Here is a 17,057-nt window from a genome sequence, read left to right as displayed (position 1 = left end):
CTGAAAAATCCTACAGACTGAAAAATCCTCTTTGCATTCATGAAAACTGGTAAACCTCTTTGACACCAGCAAGTGATGCAGCTTAAGTTTCAAAGTCAGTTAGTTACAACCCAGCCCCAAACCATACATTCTATTTATGTTGCACAGATCAGTTAGTGTCATCACATTCCTTAGCCTCCGACTATACCTCTAATCCTGGTTGGTAACCTCTGAGCTATTTATAGGAATTTGCTAAGAATGTTCATGTGATTAAGCTTAAAACATCCTTGTTACTGTGAGGATATATCATATCATGATTTCTGAAGACTATGAACCAATAGCATCAATTTATAGATTCATCCATCACCATCATCTATCTTAAGCCTCATCGTGATTAGAAGTAGGTCAGATAATTATCGTATGGACTACAAAGACTCCTAGTCATTTTGAGCAAACATAGAAAAATATGACAATTCCCTCATCTGGGCATTTTGGTGTTTTTTTAACACGTGTATATTTGTTCATGTATACCCAGTCAACACACCTTACACATTCAAGACTCAATGGAAGAGTACAAGCAACAAGTCTTCACAAAGTTTTTAAATATTTTGCATTATTCTCTTTTACCTTTGAAGTTTGCTACACCAACTGCAGTTGAACCCAATCTGAGAGGATACACAGGGGCCACAACCATTGAACTGGAGACACGCTAGGAAACAGGAGAGAATGGATGCATCAAGACTAATTGGCAGCATGAAGAGGAGAGAAAAAAAAAAGATAACGCCACTAAAATTGAAATCACCCATGCATCCCCATATATATGCAGGATCCAGAGACCCATGCACAAATAGACCAGATCATCAAACATGCATATTGTTTTCCCATCCAGTTTTGTTTACATGTTAACTTACTAGGCAATGGGGTCATCTCCACAGCTGAAATATTGGTGATTTTTGACATCTGTAGTTCCACTCGGTGGTATTCATAAATTGTTCTTCTTCGAACATCTGGAAAAACAAAAAATAGAAAAAAAAATCCCCTTTCAACATTTTTTCACTTATAAAAAAAACTGCACTTTAATAGTGAATGTAGAGTTACATGTTTTTCACCTGATGGGCCTTTAAAATAAAAAATTTAAATAATCAAAGCCTGTAAAAAGATTGAGTATCAAAATCTGAAACTCAGTCCCCATGTACCAGGAGTCTTTTCATCAGGAAATTGAAAATGTTAATTAAAGTCTCAGATTTCTCACTTATTTAACAGGGTTCAAATACATTTTCAAACCCAGTGTATACTTAAGATAATTTCTTGATAGATTTATACATTTTGAAAGAACTTGACATGAAATCAAGAAGGTAAAATAATCCCACTTCTCTGAAGCTAAAGTGAGCCCTTTAGGAATGGGTAGCAATCAAAAATTTTTCTTATTCTCAATACACCTGGTTTAGCTAGAATAAGAGTCTGTTTTAAAGGTTTAGGATAAGTTTCTTTAATAAAATTGAAGATAGAACTTAAATCATTAAAAAATCAATATTGCTATTTACTAAATATACAGTGTCATATCCAATGAAGGTTAATAATTAGCACTTGTAATGCATGTAGGAATTTATAATAATTCATCAGCAAATCCAGCCATGTTCCTGAAGAACAGGTTAGATGAAAACTTTGAGAAGAACTTAAATAAGTAAAAATCAGATAACTACAGGCAAGTGTATTTTATACCAAAACAAGACACTGATGATACGTATTCAAAATCTACTTTAAAAAAAGACCTGAGCCTTATACTTATTAGCTTGCCTGACTTTGGTAAGTATAAATAGAAATGTAATATTATCAGCATTTTACCTAGCTCTTGGAATGCTTAGAATAACAGGAATGCATCTCTTGATACTATGATACCTACAGGAATTATTTGACAAGCTATAAATTATATTTAAACATTGATTTTAGGAAGTCATATGTCCTAGTGTTAATTAAAAAATTCATGCATTTGAATAGTCTGGTTCAAATCCCAGTTTTGCTACTAGGTATATCATGACCTTGGGTTCTTGTTATCCTTTCTGTCCTTCACTTTTCTCATCTATAAAATAAAGATAATAGTACCTATATCAAAGAGTTGTTTTGAAGATTAAGATGATATAGTTAATGAAATTTGCTTAGAATAATCCCTTCACACAGTAAGTGTTCAGAAAATGTCAGACATAAATTTGTCTAATTTCAATATAGCAACCATAGATCATACTGCATGTAATGACCTAATTCCTATAGATTTAGGCCCTGAAATTAGGCTTGTAGGATTTTGTCTCCCATTTTATATTCGGAGAAGACAATGGCACCCTACTCCAGTACTCTTGCCTGGAAAATCCCATGGGCGGAGGAGCCTGGTGGGTTGCAGTCCATGGGGTCATGAAGAGTCTGACACAACTGAGCGACTTCACTTTCACGCATTGGAGAAGGAAATGGCAACCCATTCAGTTCAGTTCAGTTCAGTCGCTCAGTCATGTCCGACTCTTTGCGACCCCATGAATCACAGCACGCCAGGTCTCCCTGTTCAATATCAACTCCTGGAGTTCACTCAGAATCACATCCATCGAGTCAGTGATACTATCCAGTCATCTCATCCTCTGTTGTCCCCTTCTTCTCCTGCCACCAATCCCTCCCAGCATCAGAGTCTTTTCCAATGAGTCAACTCTTTGCATGAGGTGGCCAAAGTACTGGAGTTTCAGCTTTAGCATCAGTCCTTCCAAAGAAATCCCAGGGCTGATCTCCTTCAGAATGGACTGGTTGGGTCTCCTTGCAGTCCAAGGGACTCTCCAGAGTCTTCTCCAACACCACAGTTCAAAAGCATCAATTCTTCGGTGCTCAGCCTTCTTCACAGTCTAACTCTCACATCCATACATGACCACTGGAAAAACCACAGCCTTGACTAGATGGACCTCAGTTGGCAAAGTAATGTCTCTGCTTTTGAATATGCTATCTAGGTTGGTCATAACTTTTCTTCCAAGGAGTAAGCTTCTTTTAATTAATGGCTGCAATCACCATCTGCAGTGATTTTGGAGCCCCAAAATATAAAGTCTGACACTGTTTCCACTGTTTCCCCATCTAGTTCCCATGAAGTGATGGGACCGGATGCCATGATCTTCGTTTTCTGAATGTTGAGCTTTAAGCCAACTTTTTCACTCTCCTCTTTCACTTTCATCAAGAGGCTTTTGAGTTCCTCTTCACTTTCTGCCATAAGGGTGGTGTCATCTGCATATCTGAGGTTATTGATATTGCTCCCGGCAATCTTGATTCCAGCTTATGTTTCTTCCAGTCCAGCGTTTCTCATGATGTACTCTGCATAGAAGTTAAATAAGCAGGGTGACAATATACAGCCTTGACGTACTCCTTTTCCTATTTGAAACCAGTCTGTTGTTCCATGTCCAGTTCTAACTGTTGCTTCCTGGCCTGCATATAGATTTCTCAAGAGGCAGGTTAGGTGGTCTGGTATTCCCATCTCTTTCAGAATTTTCCACAGCTTTTTGTGATCCACACAGTCAAAGGCTTGGCATAGTCAAAAAAGCAGAAATAGATGTTTTTCTGGAATTCTCTTGCTTTTTCCATGATCCAGCAGATGTTGGCAATTTGATCTCTGGTTCCTCTGCCTTTTCTAAAACCAGCTTGAACATCTGGAAGTTCACGATTCATGTATTGCTGAAGCCTGGCTTGGAGAATTTTGAGCATTACTTTACTAGCATGTGAGATGAGTGCAACTGTGCAGTAGTTTGAGCATTCTTTGGCATTGCCTTTCTTTGGAATTGGAATGAAAACTGACCTTTTCCAGTCCTGTGGCCACTGCTGAGTTTTCCCAATTTGCTGGCATATTGATTGCAGCACTTTCACAGCATCATCTTTCAGGATTTGAAATAGCTCTACTGGAATTCCATCACCTCCACTAGTTTTGCTCGTAGCGATGCTTTCCAAGGCCCACTTGACTTCACATTCCAGGATGTCTGGTTCTAGATTAGTGATCACACCATCATGATTATCTTGGTCACGAAGATCTTTTTTGTACAGTTTTTCTGTGTATTCTTGCCACCTCTTCTTAATATCTTCTGCTTCTGTTAGGTTCATACCATTTCTGTCCTTTATTGAGCCCATCTTTCCATGAAATGTTCCCTTGATATCTCTAATTTTCTTGAAGAGATCTCTGGTCTTTCCCATTCTGTTCTTTTCCTCTATTTCTTTGCATCAATCGCTGAAGAAGGCTTTCTTATCTCTTCTTGCTATTCTTTGGAACTCTGCATTCAGATGCTTATATCTTTCCTTTTCTCCTTGGCTTTTTGCCTCTCTTCTTTTCATAGCTAAATGTAAGGCCTCCCTAGGTAGCCATTTTGCTTTTTTGCATTTCTTTTCCATGGGGATGGTCTTTTTTTGTTGTTGTTGTTGTTTTTTTTTTTTTAGTTTTTAAATTTTAAAATCTTTAATTCTTACATGCATTCCCAAACATGAACCCCCCTCCCTCCTCCCTCCCCATAACATCTTTCTGGGTCATGCCCATGCACCAGCCCCAAGCATGCTGCATCCTGCGTCAGACATAGACTGGCGATTCAATTCACATGATAGTATACATGTTAGAATGTCATTCTCCCAAATCATCCCACCCTCTCCCTCTCCCTCTGAGTCCAAAAGTCCGTTATACACATCTGTGTCTCTTTCCCTGTCTTGCATACAGGGTCGTCATTGCCATCTTCCTAAATTCCATATATATGTGTTAGTATACTGTATTGGTGTTTTTCTTTCTGGCTTACTTCACTCTGTATAATCGGCTCCAGTTTCATCCATCTCATCAGAACTGATTCAAATGAATTCTTTTTAACGGCTGAGTAATACTCCATTGTGTATATGTACCACAGCTTTCTTATCCATTCATCTGCTGATGGACATCTAGGTTGTTTCCATGTCCTGGCTATTATAAACAGTGCTGCGATGAACATTGGGGTACATGTGTCTCTTTCAATTCTGGTTTCCTTGGTGTGTATGCCCAGAAGTGGGATTGCTGGGTCATAAGGTAGTTCTATTTGCAATTTTTTAAGGAATCTCCACACTGTTCTCCATAGTGGCTGTACTAGTTTGCATTCCCACCAACAGTGTAGGAGGGTTCCCTTTTCTCCACACCCTCTCCAGCATTTATTGCTTGCAGATTTTTGGATCGCAGCCATTCTGACTGGTGTGAAGTGGTACCTCATTGTGGTTTTGATTTGCATTTCTCTAATAATGAGTGATGTTGAGCATCTTTTCATGTGTTTGTTAGCCATCCGTATGTCTTCTTTGGAGAAATGTCTATTTAGTTCTTTGGCCCATTTTTGGATTGGGTCGTTTATTTTTCTGGAATTGAGCTGCATAAGTTGCTTGTATATTTTTGAGATTAGTTGTTTGTCAGTTGCTTCATTTGCTATTATTTTCTCCCATTCAGAAGGCTGTCTTTTCACCTTGCTTATATTTTCCTTTGTTGTGCAGAAGCTTTTAATTTTAATTAGATCCCATTTGTTTATTTTTGCTTTTATTTCCAGAATTCTGGGAGGTGGATCATAGAGGATCCTGCTGTGATTTATGTCTGAGAGTGTTTTGCCTATATTCTCCTCTAGGAGTTTTATAGCCACAGCAATCAGAGCAGAAAAAGAAATAAAAGGAATCCAAATTGGAAAAGAAGAAGTAAAACTCTCACTGTTTGCAGATGACATGATCCTCTACATGGAAAACCCTAAAGACTCCACCAGAAAATTACTAGAGCTAATCAATGAATATAGTAAAGTTGCAGGATACAAAATCAACACACAGAAATCCCTTGCATTCCTATACACGAATAATGAGAAAGTAGAAAAAGAAATTAAGGAAACAATTCCATTCACCATTGCAATGAAAAGAATAAAATACTTAGGAATATACCTGCCTAAAGAAACTAAAGACCTATATATAGAAAACTATAAAACACTGATGAAAGAAATCAAAGAGGACACTAATAGATGGAGAAATATACCATGTTCATGGATTGGAAGAATCAATATAGTGAAAATGAGTATACTACCCAAAGCAATTTACAAATTCAATGCAATCCCTATCAAGCTACCAGCCACATTTTTCATAGAACTAGAACAAATCATTTCAAGATTTGTATGGAAATACAAAAAACCTCGAATAGCCAAAGCAATCTTGAGAAAGAAGAATGGAACTGGAGGAATCAACTTGCCTGACTTCAGGCTCTACTACAAAGCCACAGTCATCAAGACAGTATGGTACTGGCACAAAGACAGACATATAGATCAATGGAACAAAATAGAAAGCCCAGAGATAAATCCACACACATATGGACACCTTATCTTTGACAAAGGAGGCAAGAATATACAATGGAGTAAAGACAATCTCTTTAACAAGTGGTGCTGGGAAAACTGGTCAACCACTTGTAAAAGAATGAAACTAGATCACTTTCTAACACCGCACACAAAAATAAACTCAAAATGGATTAAAGATCTAAATGTAAGATCAGAAACTATAAAACTCCTAGAGGAGAATATAGGCAAAACACTCTCAGACATGGGGATGGTCTTGATCTCTGTCTCCTGTACAATGTCACGAACCTCATTCCATTCTTCACCAGGCACTCTATCTATCAGATCTAGGCCCTTAAATCTATTTCTCACTTCCACTGTATAATCATAAGGGATTTGATTTAGGTCATACCTGAATCGTCTAGCGGTTTTCCCTACTTTCTTCAGTTTGAGTCTGAATTTGGTAATAAGGAGTTCATGGTCTGAGCCACAGTCAGCTCCTGGTCTTGTTTTTGTTGACTGTATAGAGCTTCTCCATCTTTGGCTGCAAAGAATATAATCAATCTGATTTCGGTGTTGACCATCTGGTGATGTCCATGTGTAGAGTCTTGTCTTGGGAAGGTTAAATTTTGATTGAAATCAACAGACCCAACAATGATGTCCTCTAGGACATGAAGCAGAAGTGTGGTAACTCAGGAGACAGAAAGCTGTCTGTTAGTAACCATGATCAGGGAATGTAGCTATCCACACATCTGGGAGGGAAGTCAAATACTTACTCACAACCTACACGTACTTCCTTTTCTTTCCACGCATATTCTTTCACCCACTTCTGATTATTCTCCATGAAGTTCTACAGCAGAGGAGGAAGGGGGAGGGAGTGGCCCAAAATAAACTCTGTTGGGGCTGGGGATGCATCTAGAGCCCTTCACCAAACACATCTTTACGTTTCTCAGATTAGGAAACACTGCTTAGAAATCCAATTCACATCTTTTTGGCATAAACGAAAGACATACATATAATTTTCAAGTGAAATTTTATCTAACATTAGAGAAAATGCTCATTTTATGGTATTTAGTAAGGTGTCTTGATGTACATGAATCATGTCTTCTCTCTCTCGTTTTAACTTTTAAGGCATATGAAACCATCACTCAGCTTCTGCCGAAATGGTATACATTCCTATATACTGGTTTCCTATACATTTTGCTAAACAATTTAGTTCTCAGAAATAAATAAATAACATAGACTTGCCCTGGGATCACTGTGTTGGGGCTTTTTGAGCCTTCTGCATCCTAAAATTTCATAATATCTATCCTATTACTAGGTGCTTAAAATACTAGTTTTCTTTTAATTTCATGCTATACTTTGAAAAGCTCCAACAATGGGCATGACAGCGAAGCCTCTGGGAGTTTATTATTGATGAAGCAGATGGGGAAAGGGGAAGGAGTAACCTTTTTGCCATGCTAGTTCTATCACCTGCTCAGATACCTCCAACAGTTGGGAGGAGACGAATTTAACAAAACCAAAATCAATAAGAATGAGTTTTGTTTGATGACCTGCCAATTAATGACAGCTTCCAAATGGTCATTTCTGTTGTATTTCAGACATCTCCCTGTCAAAAACAAGTAATTAGGAATGTATTTACTGGTAGCTTCTGCCAATGCTAGAAGCTTTCATTTGATTCCAGAAATGTATTTTACTCATGTGTCTTCTTAGGAAGCTAGCCAAAATAATGATGAACCAAACATTCCGTCTTGTTGTGATGCAGCTTCAACCGTTTTCTTACATCTTTACAAAACTAAGATCAACTATAATACCCATGAAGGGCTTTAAATTTTTTTTTTTAAATGAAATGAAATAAATCTCTGAGCAGCTAACACAGAGAGAATAAAATTCAATAATCAAAATCTTAAGGCAATATGATTCAAAGCATAACCGTTGAGTTGTACTTTTTAAGATATTTTAAACAATATCAGCAGGAGGGACTGAGTGATCATATGGAAGCACCAGGAATTCTTTCCAATCAATATCCGTTCTAGTTCAAATGGCAACAGTTTAATGAGTACCCTGTGGCATGATTAGTGATAATCTAGTTTATTTGTCTGCTTGAAAACTAACATTCACGGAGAGGATGTATGAGTTATTTCCTAAATTGTCTGATTCTTATATTTATATATTTTAATATCTTCTCTGAATTATAAAGTAAATGATTAGCTAACATGTCCTTATCTATGTGTTGCAATGCAAATGATTGGTCCCTAAGGATTATTTCTTATTTTCTTTTCTAGTTCTAACTGAGCCTAGCACACACCACCATTTAGTGAGAGTACTCTTTAATGCAAAGAACATATATTACAAAACTCAATAACAAGTTCATTCCCAGCATAAAGACTCAGGGACAAAAGAGACTCTTGAGTAAAAAAGTGCACTGTTACAGAAGTCATAAGCTTCCCACACAAAAATCCAAAGCATGAAAAGAATTAGCCAGTTGGAGCTGTGAAATAAAGCATCTACAATAGAAGATACTTCTGCCTCAAACATTTAAAAATATTCATTTATTCCTGTTTATTTCGCTGCACTAGGTCTTAGTTGTGGCATGTACACACTTAGTTGCAGCATTCGGATCTAGTTCCCTGACCAGAGATCGAACTCAGGCCCCTGGCACTAGGAGCACAGAGTCCTAGTCACTGGACCACCAGGGAAATCCCTGCCTCAAATGGTTTAAAATTCTCTCCATAGTTCTAATTCTATTAAACAATAATATAAGTTAGCACTGGACAAGGCAACATAAAATTTAGGTGACTATGAGGTGCTAATCTGACCCTCTCAGATTTTCCTTTCATTATTCTTTTGTGCTCATAAAAATTCTAAAAAATTTTTCAATTATGTCAAAATTAATCAGTGATTTTTAATATCTAAAAAATCCTTGTTTTTTGCTTCTTTTGAAAAATCAAGACCAATCAAATAGGGTATGTGAGAACCATATGTATTAAAGCAATAAAATATCACTTTGCGTAATGCTTTCTATCTTTGAAGAGTTTTATGAGTGGTGACTTGATGTGGAAAATGTCATGATTTCTATTTCTGCTTCCTTTTGTTGAGCCTGAAGTGAGCTAGTGTGTACTTGACAACGGAGTGCCTAATGAAGCTGTGCAGTAAAGAGAAGCAATTTTGTCTTCTGTAGAATAATTTTGAAGTGTTTTTCATTTTAAGGAGAGACAAGGTAAGATAACACAATTTACTGAAGGGTTTGTAGATTGATCCATCATTAAATGAATGAAAAAGTCCTGATAACTTTGAAAATAATAGGTGAGGCTCAGTTCTTCTGAAAAAACTTTAATTGGAGTATATAAAAATTAGGGAAAATATTGTCAACATGTTCTTTCATTTTAGTTACTAAGTAATTATAGTAGATGTGTCCTACTACCAAGTCCAAAATTATACACATTTTTTTTAATGGCAAAATCAGTTAAAGTGGAATGCTTAAATTTGGAAATGTATCACTGAATCATTTCTAAAATCCTAAAGCCTTTCAAAAGGCAAAGAAGAAGTAAAAAGTAAGTTAATATAAATATTATACTTGAAATTTAATGTTTTATTTCAACATTATGTATGGTTCATTGTCACTGTATTCAATATGGTGACCATAAGTCATACATAACTCTTACAATTGAAATTAATTTAATCCAATTAAAAAATTCAATTCCTCAGTCTCATGAGTCACATTTCAAGTGCATGGTAGTCATGTATCGCTAGTAAGTAAATATTGGACCATTCAAATTTAAAACATTTCAACAGCACAGAAAGTTCTATTGAACAATATTGGTCTATGCTACTATTTTTTTTTTTTTAAGAATTAAAGCTTAAGGTATTTTGTATAATAAAAATGCATCTCTGTTTCAGTTTAAGTTACATTTTGTTTAGTCTGTGCACATAATTTTAATCAAATTCTTTGAAAAGTTGCTGCCTATTCTGTAAGTTCATAAGGAAACCATGTATGGTAAACTATATACAATGTTCATTAAAGAGTTCCCTACATCTCTAAGTATTTTTAAAATATATTTGCTTCCCAAATTATTTTTGAAAATGCTGTTTCTTATTAAGCTGTGAATAATAATAACCAACAAAGTGAAGGCACAAACAGTGTCGGTATATTTAAAATAGTAGATGCCTATAAGAAAGGGACTGGTGTTAAGAAAGAGCCAGTTAACATATGTTGGTGGGAAGAAAAAAGTGGAGTATTCTAAGGGATTGAGAAATTGTCATTATTTTAACTGTAGTAGAACAATTTCAAGTTAGGTCAGCTGCTTTCCAGATTAGTTTCTAGTACAGGAATTCTACATGCAGGTGTAACTTTGACATTACTGAAATGACATAGCTTTGAATTTCCTAATAAGCCAACCATGGAGACACGAGTGGATTTTCCGCATTTCTTGCTGGAAATGTTATGCTCATTAAGCTCAGAAGGTGAAGGAAAAGGTGAGGGATGATGGGGAAAGTCAGCACTCTGGAGACTGACTGAAATTCAAAATGTTAAAGGGGTGGAGAGAAACAAACAAGTATGAAAGGTATCAGTGAGCACTGTCCATTTATCTGAGAAGACCTCTACACACTGTGTAAAAGAACCTGGAGGGACATAAGCTGAGACTGAGAAACAGTTATTCAGTAGAGCTACTTAGCAAGAACGTATGGCAATTATACATGATCTATGAATAGATGACAATGTTAGAACTTTCTGGTAACCACAAGAATATTAGAGCAACAATGAAATGCCATATTCTGCATATCAAATCTGTAAAGTTTAAAAAATGATAATAGTGTCTGAGAGCATTTGGGGAAAAAGGGTATGTAATATGACGCTGCTGGAGGAGTAAATTGTTACAGGCTTTATAGAAAACAATTTGTCAATGTACATAAAAATCCATTAACATTTAAGGGTTGCACATTCACTTTTTATGAATTAGATATATGTAAACATTTAAAAAGAGGATGTTCAGTACTGTTGTTTTACTGATAATTAACATGAAAAGCAACCTACATGACAAACCAGTACAGAAACAAATTATATAAATTATGAAACAAAGGAATTTGTTACAGCTATTGATGACCACATTTAGACGGGTATTTAGCAGTGTAGAAAAAAAATGTTGTGTATAAGAAAAACAGGTGCTAAACATATTTACAGGATAATACCAATTTTCTTCCTGTGTTTGTATACACTATGAACAAAATACTGGATGAAGATACAAGGAAATATTGATTGTTATCTCTCTGTAGTAGATTTATGGGCACTTTAATTTCCTTCTTTGGGTTTTCTATTACTTTAAAAATTCTCTTGAATTAATATGGACTGTGCTCATAATCCCAAGTATGTTTTTACCTCATATTTCTATAATTTATAAACAAGTTCATTACATGTAGACCTATTTTTCACATCTGTTCCTTTGGAGACTGAACTGACTTATCTCAGTGGTTTTTATTCTGTTTCTTGGTTCTATAAAATATTTTATGAAAAACAGAAGGTAATGCAGACATATACAACTGACAGACACAACAATAGGTTAACAAATGATGTCATAGTCAGAAAGAATGAGTTTCAGAGAGAGTATCAAAGTGTCCTTGAGTGGAAATTCCCTGTGGCCTCACTCTCCAGGGCACTGGGTCTGGGTATGGACACCTCAGTCAGCACTACTGTCTTTTTAAAGTAACAACGTTGATTCTGATGAATAAACAATACATGCAAATACAAATACAGTGTTCCTTTGTGCCAGGTACCACATGCTATACACACATTGTATCTTTAGATGCCAAGATGGTCATTTTACATATAAAGAAAGTTATAGAAATTAAATAAAATGTTCAAGGTCTCATGACCAGTATTCACATGACAATATCCCTTAAACTTTCTGGACTTTTAATTAGATTTTATCTTTTACTTTTTTCAAATGTAAGGATTAATTTCATCATAGACATTTTTCTTTTTTTTGAAGGAGGAGGAAAGGAATTTCTCTTGTAACCTCAGAACTGTTTACTAACTAACAATGCTTGAATTCCCTTTGATATTTTAAACTATCAGACCACCTAATCTTTTTTGAAAGGTAAAGTCTAGTTTAATAAGCCATGCTGAAAGTAATAAGGAAAACATTTATTATTTGGAAGACTTTAAAAACTGAAAAAAAAATTGTTTTGTTGTCGACGTTATGATGAAAGGGAGGTGAATCTTCATAATAAACAAATTCCATTTGCCTTATAGCTTTTTGAATGCTTTACCAAACCTCTACCAGATCTGATGAGAATGGAATAGTAATTGTGGGTCCACTGGGAAGAATTATTTTCATAGTTGTCACACTTTCCCATGTTGTTATGGCTAGATTAAGCCAAGGATCTAGATCCTATAACCCATGTAACCAAAATGATTGTGTGTTAGTTAGTTGCTCAGTCATGTCCAACTCTTCGTGACCCCATAGACTATAGCCCACCAGGCCCCTCTGTCCATGGGATTCTCCAGGCAAGAACACTGGAGTAGGCTGCCATTTCCTTCTCCAAAAGGAACTATAGAAAGAAAGAAAGTGAAGTCACTCTGTCGTGTCTGACTCTTTGCCACCCCATGGATTGTAGCCTACCAGGCTCCTCCATCCATGGTATTTTCAGGCAGGAGTACTGGAGTGGGTTGCCATTTCCTTCTCCAACCAAAATGATTAAAAGGACAGAAAATTGATCTTATGAGAATGAGGTCCTGTGTAATAATGCACCTTGGAATACAGAAGAAATAAAACCACTCATTGCTGAAGATAATGATTAGTTTTCCCTAAATTCACTCAGGAGAAGAAAAAGGGGTAACAGAGATGAAAGATTTAAATTCCCTATAAGGATGACTCCTAATAAGGAAGGTTGCTAAGTAAGGGAACAGAATCTTGAAAAGGACTTAAATATTTATCTAAATTCTGATTGTGCAAGTAAGTAGCATATTGATCTCCAGGAATCATCTAATTCTTCAAAAAAATATTACTTGTGTAATTTGTATTATGGTATTCTTGGGTTAGCCTAATCTCTGGCATAAATAAGTAAGCTGTTTGTTTCCCCCCCCCCCCCCCCGGCTGAGAATACAATGCAACCATAACCATGCAACCATGTCTTTTACACTGAACCTCCTAACAGATACTGTTACACTTTATAAACATGGGAACAGATTTTCAAGGAGATTAAAATTTCTGTTTCCCCAAAGACTGTTAAGTAGAACACATCAGTTCCAATGTTCTTGCTAAAATATGGTCCCATCTAACGGCAGGGATGAGTGGAATGGAAACTCAGGACTTCTGTTCCTTCTTGGCAAAGTTTCTCAAGATGACACTGAGGTCAACAGGAAATGTGAACATCAGTCTGGTGCAAAGCCTGCCTCAGAGAAGCTTCTCCCTGAACTCAAAGCTTGAGTACTTCCTTTAGATGAATGCTGAGTCCCAAACTTCAGATGTAATCTGGTCTCAAAATCCAGATTAACTTTGCCAATTTATTCAATGAAATTTATACTTGAGAAGGATATTTTCCCCTCCAAACACATGGGTCACCCTATTACAATGTCACAAGGGAGCAAAAATTGCATTTAGGGATGCTGCTGTCTGAGGACAATTTTGTTATGTGTCAGTTCTGACAGTTTTGTTTTCAATTTGTTACTTTTCCCATATATTTTTTAAGTTGATATGTCATATTTTCACTTTTATTCAATTCAATAAATTTTATATTCCTTCTTTTTTTTGTTGGCCTCACCTTATGCGGGATCTTAGTTCCCTAACCAGGGACTGAACTCGTGCTCCCTGCAGTAGAAGTGGGGAGTTGTAACCACTGGACTGCCAGGGAAGTCCTCTCTGACACAATAATTGAATATTAAAATACATTTGCAAAAAAAAAAATTCTTTTACTTTGGTGGATTCTTGAAACAATAATATATCAGAATATCAGTGTGTACCAGGATGTCTTTTGAGGAAGCTGCAAATAAAATTCTTCCTGGGATGAAAGAAGCCACAAATAAATTAAAACTAGAGATCCTTTTACTTGAGTGATAATTGACTTAGGTCATGCTTGACTGAAAACCTCTGAAAGGAAAAATGTGAGAACATTCTTCCTTACACAGGAATCAACTTGGCTTCTCCCAGGGCTCAGCCTCTTGTCTAAGAGTTCTTTCAGGATGTCTTTATGTTGCCTGCACATAAGGATATGTCTCTGCTCTGTTCACAGTACAGGTTTGTTTCTGGAAAATCTGCCTTGATTTAACAGTTGGCTGGAATATTACCTCCCACAAATTCTCAGTGAACAAGGAGAAACAGCCATGGAAGATTCACTGTCTTCACCAAACAGAACTGCCACAAATGAATGTCATTCTAAACTGTAATTATAAGATACCCCCTATAATGTTTCCAGCCAATCCACTGCTCTGAAAAGTCTAATTTGCACTGCATTTACTTTCTATATTCGAGAGATGACATAATTAAACAGATGTAGCACAAGTCAAGAACAAACAGCATACACATGTGATAAATTAAGTCTACCGCTATAAGGAAATAAAAGAGGAACAAGACCTTTGAACAAAAGGGAAAGGAATGATCTAATCTTGAGATGTATTATATTGTAACCTCTTGCTTTACATGAACACATCCAGGACACAAATAATAATCACCTTTGGTACTACCATACCCAAGCAACATTTAGGGCTATTCTTGAAATAGAGGGAGGTTTCTAAAAAACAGAAGCTTTCAAGAAATGGCTATTTACATGATCAGAAATACAAATGGTACTTACATTTTTGAGTTTTAATATGATGACCAGCTGCCCAAGTAACATATATGTTTTTATTCTAAAAATATAAACTGCACTAGAAAGGCAAAAGTGATTTAAACCAAAAAATAAACTATATTATGTGGTAGGTATGGCTCCATCAATATTTTTTAACCTCAATTTCTATACTTTTTAAAATAAATCTTCCTTTAACCTCTCAAATAATTTTATAAGAACTTGCTAAATATAGACTGGCACAAAGCTATTCTTTTGCTAAGAAATTTATGTAAACTAAACAAAGTCACACAGCTATCAATCATATAACTTGTCACTCTTTGAAGTTCTTCTTCCTATTAATAAAAGAAATATATCCGCACAACCAAACTATTCCAAAGAATCCAAGCTCTCTTGGCTTGGCTATTTAATTTCACTCCTCCTAAATTATTAGTTCAACACTACCAGAGAGATAGCAAATGCCAATTAGACTTATAAGCCAAACAATATAATTAAGAAGCAGCAATTAGCCTAAATCAACCTCCTTTCAATTTACCCCTACAGCACTCAGACTCTGAGATTACCCTTCTTCTACATACTGGGAATTTGTTGGATCCTGTGGACAACGACAAATGCATCTGACAGGCCCACTTTCACTGGGTGATTGGTCGAACTTATCTGTGTGACCAAGACAGGAATCTGGAAAAGAAAAAGCATATTGTTATGAGTTAGATTTGAATTTGATTCAGGGGTTGGGGTGGGGAATGTGATCATCCTGTTTAATGGATAAAATTAGATGATGGAGATGAAGGGACAGAAAGAGCAGGAAATAGTAAAGAAAAAAGACATAAATTTCTGAAAATAACATCTGTTTAGAGCTATTTGATGGGTTAAAGTGACAAGAGGGTTCCTAGTCTTACAGATGGGGCTATTTGATGATGAAAATAAGATTCTCAGGGAATCAAACGCATGTTGAATGCTGAAAACTTATCACACATACAGGCACACCATGAATGCATGCTATCATTTCAGAAATACAGATTTTTTTTGGTATCATTTGTTTTCCCTAAAGACTCTATTATATATTCATTTTCATAGTTTAAAAAAATCCTTGTTTTCAAGTGGCCTTGTGGATATAAAATGTAGAGAAAGATAATAGTGTGCTCTTAACTACATATTATTAACATACATTTGATTATTACATTGATTAAAATTAATATTAATAGATTAAAATTAATATTAATATAGTTTATTAATATACAGTGAAATTTGGCAATTGTTTGTTAATGGATGACAAACCACTATCCTAGGTAAAACTCATATGGAAAACACATTATTATGGGTCAGTTTAAGGTAATATCTCCTAAATTTAAATCTCAATAGAACCAAAATCTGAATATTATAGACATCTATAATGCATTCATTTTTAAAAATTAGGACACACTGAGAATATACTAAACATGATACAACAGTAGTAAGACAAATTCTTACTAGTAGTCATTTTTTCTAGATGAAGAAAAGAATCATTAGAGGTATGATTACTATTTTTACTACCAGTTTTATAGAGAAAAAAAGGGGAATGAACAATTCCATTCACCATTACAATGAAAAGAATAAAATACTTAGGAATATATCTACCTAAAGAAACAAAAGACCTATATATAGAAAACTATAAAACACTGGTGAAAGAAATCAAAGAGGACACTAATAGATGGAGAAATATACCATGTTCATGTATCAGAAGAATCAATATAGTGAAAATGAGTATACTACTCAAAACAATCTATAGATTTAATGCAATCCCTATCAAGCTACCAATGGTATTTTTCAGAGAACTAGAACAAATAACTTCCCAATTTGTATGGAAATACAAAAAACCTCGAATAGCCAAAGCAATCTTGAGAAAGAAGAATGGAACTGGAGGAATCAACCTGCCTGACTTCAGTCTCTACTACAAAGCCACAGTCATCAAGACAGTATGGTACTAGCACAAAGACAGAAATATAGATC

The 17,057-nt window shown here is 35.6% G+C and overlaps 1 protein-coding gene across 2 annotated transcripts in view; it reads right to left on the bottom strand.

The window, feature by feature from the left end:
- The window catches only part of PLXDC2 (plexin domain containing 2), a 440,092-nt gene that overhangs the window by 92,971 nt on the left and 330,064 nt on the right, over nucleotides 1–17,057 (bottom strand). For both annotated transcript variants that reach the window (XM_069547392.1, XM_069547393.1), the window contains exons 7-9: nucleotides 15,647–15,746; nucleotides 891–986; nucleotides 607–688 (exon numbers count right to left, since the gene is read on the bottom strand). In XM_069547392.1, coding sequence (XP_069403493.1) covers nucleotides 607–688; nucleotides 891–986; nucleotides 15,647–15,746 — 278 coding nt within the window. The remainder of the gene's footprint in view (nucleotides 1–606; nucleotides 689–890; nucleotides 987–15,646; nucleotides 15,747–17,057) is intronic.

The sequence above is a fragment of the Ovis canadensis genome, chromosome 13, assembly GCF_042477335.2.
Source record: "Ovis canadensis isolate MfBH-ARS-UI-01 breed Bighorn chromosome 13, ARS-UI_OviCan_v2, whole genome shotgun sequence".
Taxonomy (NCBI): Eukaryota; Metazoa; Chordata; class Mammalia; order Artiodactyla; family Bovidae; genus Ovis; species Ovis canadensis.
The sequence above is the reverse complement of the archived record's forward strand: the minus strand, read 5'-3'. Positions and strand labels throughout refer to the sequence as shown.